The sequence below is a fragment of the Phalaenopsis equestris genome, unplaced genomic scaffold, assembly GCF_001263595.1.
Source record: "Phalaenopsis equestris unplaced genomic scaffold, ASM126359v1 Scaffold000002, whole genome shotgun sequence".
In the NCBI taxonomy this organism is placed as follows: domain Eukaryota; kingdom Viridiplantae; phylum Streptophyta; class Magnoliopsida; order Asparagales; family Orchidaceae; genus Phalaenopsis; species Phalaenopsis equestris.
In genome coordinates this window covers 67,824,739-67,830,288 of record NW_018164444.1, presented here as the reverse complement: position 1 = coordinate 67,830,288, position 5,550 = coordinate 67,824,739, and the positions used below count along the sequence as shown (strand labels likewise).

At 38.9% G+C, this 5,550-nt stretch overlaps 1 protein-coding gene across 1 annotated transcript; it reads left to right on the top strand.

Moving 5' to 3' along the window:
* Nucleotides 1-1,549: 1,549 nt before the first annotated feature.
* On the top strand, nt 1,550-5,295 carry LOC110035317 (transcription factor ICE1-like). Its single transcript, XM_020739553.1, has 4 exons — nt 1,550-2,820; nt 3,641-3,865; nt 4,759-4,929; nt 5,003-5,295. The coding sequence occupies exons 1-4, from the start codon at nt 1,717-1,719 to the stop codon at nt 5,084-5,086; spliced, it is 1,584 nt and encodes a 527-aa protein (XP_020595212.1). The 5' UTR covers nt 1,550-1,716; the 3' UTR covers nt 5,087-5,295.
* Nucleotides 5,296-5,550: the final 255 nt, after the last annotated feature.

The window sequence follows — 5,550 nt, the reverse complement described above, 5'->3', positions numbered from 1 at the left end:
TGGACATTGAAGCCCAAGAGCTTACGACCGAAAAAATGAAAAAATGATGTTAAGAGGTGATGTTAAGAGGATTCAACCAAAAGGAAGAGAGCCCTTGGATCAATTACATTATTTACGAAGGTAGAAGAGCTAGTGAGACCCGCTAAGTTTCATATCATCGACGCTGAGACCTCTTTCAACGCTCTACTTGACCGACCATGGATTCACGAACACAACATGGTTCCATCGTCTCTACATCAGTGCACCAAGTACTACAAAGAAGGACAAGAACATTGCATCAATGGAGATCTACAACCATTTTCAGTGCATGAAGTTGGTATTCATGAAGATGCCACCTACTACGCGCCTCCAAAGAAAACTGTCTTCTCTCGTGAAACTGTGACAAACAAAAGTGAAGATTCAGAAGAATCACAAAGAGGAAGCCATTCAACTCCGCTTCAGCAATCTTCCGCCACTCTTTTGCAACAAATTAGTGGGGGTTCTTTTAGTCCACACACCCGAGGTTGAGGCGGGGGACGTGGACGAGGAAGAGCCAATTTAATTGTTGAACGGACTAGGCCAATCATGAACATTGATAATGAAGACAGTTCTGAAGATGAAATAATGATGACAAAACAGAAGAAATCTCAGTACGAGATACCCTTAGAAGATACAGAGCAGAGCGAATATGAGACGATGTATGATCGGATAAACCACTATGTGAACACTATGACCCTTACTCCTATTCTCCCTCAAAAGGTCGAGAGTTTATAGGGCAAGGAAGTTCGTAGCGCTGGTTCAAAACCGATTAAGTTTTATCGTGCTTCTACCTCTACTAATCTTGAAAATCATGTAAATTTGGATGATGATCCTGATGAATTAATGAAATTGTCTTTTGGTTATTTTTCGTCTTGCGTACACAAGTTAATTCAACAGGGACATTTGCCAAAACAAATGCCAAAAGATAAATTACAACTTTTTGAAAAATTATGGGATATTAAAATTCAAACTCCCAAATCGAAAGAGAGTCTCGGATTTGGTACAGTCGGACCAGTCAATGATTCAGAGTTTTGCATGCTTGTTACTCGTAAATCAGGAGAGGATTGTCTCGGTATGGAAGATAACTCCACTGATCAATTGATAGAAGATGCTCCGCCAGAATTTGAGGAGGAAATTAAATCAACTATTGATGAATTGAAGAAAATTAACCTCAGGACTGAAGAACGACATCGACCTATATTTATAAGTTCTCTACTCAACGATGAAGAATCTTTAGAATTGATCAAACTGTAAATAGAGTTTAAAGATTGTTTCGCATGGAGTTGTGATGAAATGTCAGGACTGTCAGCAGATGTTGCAGTTCATAAATTCAGGATGGACAAAAATTTGATCCCAGTAAAATAAACTCCCAAAAGAATGAGTCTCGAAATAGGAGTTAGAGTGAATGGACTTAAATGTAAACTTTTTGCAAACTATAAAATTACCGCTCAGTAATTATAAATTTACCGGCCCAACGGAAAGGTACGTTTGGGATTTACCGACACATCAGATTTTATAGCAGAACGTTCAAAAAACTCATCCCTCTCTTCCTCTTTCTCTGTCTCTCTCACCTTCCCTAACCAGAGCTTGACAGCTGAAGCCCCAACGCTTCCCACTGCTCAAATAAGCAACAAAGCAGCAGCCTTTATTTAATCCTATTGTCATCCATCCCCCCTCCTCTCTGAAACAGAGGAGACGATGCTCTCGAGGCTCAGCGGCGCCGTTTGGAGGGACGGAGAAGCGGCAGAGGAGGAAGACGACACCGCTTCATGGATAAGATCCACCTCTTGCACCGCCGCCATGGGAGAAGTGAGGGACGACATCGCCCTCCCCTGTCTCAAATCTATTCTCGACGACGACTGGTACGTCGCAACCACCTCATCCAACGCCGGTAACCTCGCCGGGAGCTCCTTAAACCAGGGGTTTGCCGGCGACTCCTCCCCGCTCCTTTCGCCGCCGGTGGATTCCTCCTGCTCACCTTCCTCCGTCTTCACACTCGATCCCTCCGCCCACCAGTCCTTCTTCCCCCACAAACCTGCACTTTCTTCTTTCCTCTCTGCTGTCTGCTCCAACCCTTTTGATTCCGGCTTCGATTTTGTCCCGGAGAACCCGACTTTCTTCCCTCCGGCGAACTCCGCCGCCTCCACCTCCGTTTTTGGTGGTGGAATGTTGGGTTTCCCCAACGTGCAGATTAATAGTCAAGATTTTCTGCCTATGACCGGAAGCTCTTCTTTGTTGAACCCCATGGCATTCGATTCGCTTGAAAATTCGCCATTTTTGAGCAGAGGGAAGGTTTTGAGGCCTCTGGAGATCTTTCCACCAGTAGGTGCTCAGCCTAATCTTTTTCAGAAACGTGCGGCGGCCGCACTGCGCCAGAATTCAAGTTCTATTGGTGGTGAGAAAGGTATGCGTTTGGGGGTTTTGGGTATGGAGGATGCAGGGCAGATGAGGAGCTCTTGGGATGGTGAGTTTGAGAAGCGGAGGCGAATATATGATGAGGATGAGCTTGATGATGCCAGCATTGATGGCTCTGGTTTAAATTATGACTCTGACGATATCTGTGAAGTTGCAGAGACTGTAAAGACGGATGAGGAGAAGAATGATGGCGGAGGATCAGCTGCCGGTGGAGGAGGAGGAGGTAATGTTTCCATTACGAATAGTAGTCTTACCGGTGGGGGTGGAGAGCTGAAGGGTAGGAGAAAGGGGCTTCCTGCTAAGAATCTGATGGCTGAGAGGCGTAGGAGGAAGAAGCTCAATGACAGGCTTTATATGCTAAGATCTGTTGTTCCAAAGATCAGTAAGGTGAGAACCCTCATCTCCTTCATTTCATTTCCGCTGGCTTCTTGCTGAATTGTACAAGTTTGATAATATATGAATTTCATGCAAAAATTACCATATTTTGCTATTCAAGTTAGGATTTTTAGCCAACATGTTACTCAAAGCTGGCCTTTTTCTGATGATTTTGAATGAATGTGATCTGCATTTATGTTTTGCTTTTTGGTCCCCTTCTGAATTGACAATTTAATCTTTTTCCTTGTGTGATGGGTTCAATCATTTAGATAATTTTGCTACTGGTATATTTCTAAAATATTTGAAATTTTTCTTGTCTTTTTGCTGTTTATATCTTGGATATAATATTATTTTTAGAATATATTGGTTTTCTAGTACAAAATCTCTCTCAATAAATAGCTTCTGGGCAGAACTGTTGTGCAGATAACAGCTGCAAAATTTAATATTTGTTCAATATTCATCGATATCATCATCAGTTTAATCCCATTATTTTGTGCCCCAGTGGTTTTCTTTCAGAGTATTAATGGCTTCCACTTGGTACAAGATTTTAATCATTATATTAATGGAAGATTTACATGAATTTAATGAAAAAATATAATAATTTTACTTATAAATCCATTATTTTCATGTCATTTCTTGATAGTTTCTGCTGATTAAGATCTTTGCAGTCATTTCCATTGCACATAGTCGCTTCATTGATTGTTTGGTTGTTTTCACTTTCACTAAACCCTGCTATTATGGTCTTAATTAGTTATTTGAAATAAAGTATTTTCTTTTTCTTCTATTTATAGATATACCAAAAAATTTAACATGTTTGGTGTTGTTGAGATAGATGGATAGAGCTTCCATTCTCGGCGATGCAATTGAGTATTTGAAAGAGCTTTTACAGAGAATCAATGACCTTCACAATGAACTCGAGTCCACGAATTCTTCCATGCCGGCATCTAGCACATCAAGCTTTCACCCCTTAACGCCGACGCCCTCAACTCTTCCATGTCGGATCAAGGAGGAGCTATGTCCGAGTTCATTACCGAGCCCAAATGGTCAACCGGCAAGGGTTAGATTTCAAAAATCTACAACTTTAGATTACACATTTCATTTTTTCTTTTTTCCTTTTTTTTTTGTTGGTGGGGGCGGCATTTACATACATATCACACCATTCTTATGTATTTACATATCTCACACCTATATTTTCATATTCACACTTATAGCACTTAAATCTTTAAAATCACATAAATATAGCAGCATTATTACCACTTTTTAATAGTGAAATATACCTTTCATTCATAGATTTAAAGCACCAGTGTTATGTTCATAAATATGAAAATATAGGCGTGAGATAAGTAAATACATAAGAATTGTGTGATGGGTATGTAAATTTCCCTTTTTTTGTATTGTTTTGATTAAGTTTATTTCTCTTAGCTTATAGGTTGAGTTGGCTTAATATGTAATGTCGTGTTTGCCTCATAATATTAGTTTTGATTAAATTCAAAAAGTTTCTTTTTTTATTTTGGTCCAAAATTTTAAGGGGATTTACATAAACACCAAACAATTCTCATGCATTTGCATGTCTAACACCTAGACTTTGAATCAAGATAACATGCAAATATTAAAGTGTTGATGTTAGATATATCATTATGTAAGAACCATATGGGGTATCTAAGGAAATCATCTCCCATTTCATAAACATTCAAAATCTCTACTTTCTTCTTTATTGGCTTGAGCTGACAAAAACATCACTTTTTTACAGAATGTTAATTTCATGAACTTCTTATTATTTTAAGATTGTTGTTAACATAATATGGCATATCTCTGTTTCTTTGTTGGAAAGCTTACATACATAATACACGATTTCTATGTATAAGAATTGTGTGGTGTTTTGTTATATAAAAACCAGATATTCAATCAATACATAAGACTGACTATTTTGTTATATTCTTCTAAACTCAGGTGGAAGTAAGACTCAGAGAAGGCAGAGCTGTAAACATACACATGTTCTGCGCCCGTCGGCCGGGTCTCCTCCTTTCGACGATGCGAGCTCTTGAAGGCCTCGGCCTCGACATCCAACAGGCCGTCATAAGCTGCTTCAACGGCTTCGCTCTCGATGTTTTTAGAGCCGAGGTAAACTCTTTCCTCTACCACTTTTCTGCACCCATTTAAGCAGACTGAACTGTAAGATGAGTTATTTTTGCAGCAATCTAAGGACGGGCCTGGTGTTTTACCAGAAGAAATCAAAGAGGTTCTGTTGCATTCTGCAGGCTTCCAAACTGCACTGTGATGCTTGGTATAATTACTTTGATTGTTGGGAGAAAAAGATAAAAGAAAGAGCTTCTTCTGCCATTTTCATGATTGATTGTTCTGCATGATTGTTCTGCATGGGATGGGTAGTAAATGTCATTCTATCTTTTCTGAGTCTGAAAATAAAAAAAGTTTTATAAAGTTCAGTTTAAGAAACTTATGTTTTTGCAGTTATCTTCTTCCTTGTAATTTGTTTTATTGTGTCTTTTTATATCTTAAATGTAGTCTATGTTGCAGTTATTGCCTTTTTTTCAGTCTTATCTTTCATATGACATAAAAATACTACTATTTTAACTTTTTAAAAGAGAAATACACCTATCCGTTCATTGATATATATATATATATATCAGTGTGTGTAAAAGATAGGTGGTGGTGAGTCAAAACTGCTTGTTGTTTGTGAACATTTAGTGTTGGGCTCAATAAAAAGCCCGTATTAGATTCCTT

Coding starts and splice junctions, on each gene's coding strand:
- LOC110035317 (XM_020739553.1), top strand. CDS start 1,717: ATGCTCTCGAGGCTCAGCGGCGCCGTTTGGAGGGACGGAGAAGCGGCA. Junction 2,821..3,640: donor TTGTTCCAAAGATCAGTAAG/GTGAGAACCCTC, acceptor TTGTTGAGATAG/ATGGATAGAGCTTCCATTCT. Junction 4,930..5,002: donor TCGATGTTTTTAGAGCCGAG/GTAAACTCTTTC, acceptor TTATTTTTGCAG/CAATCTAAGGACGGGCCTGG.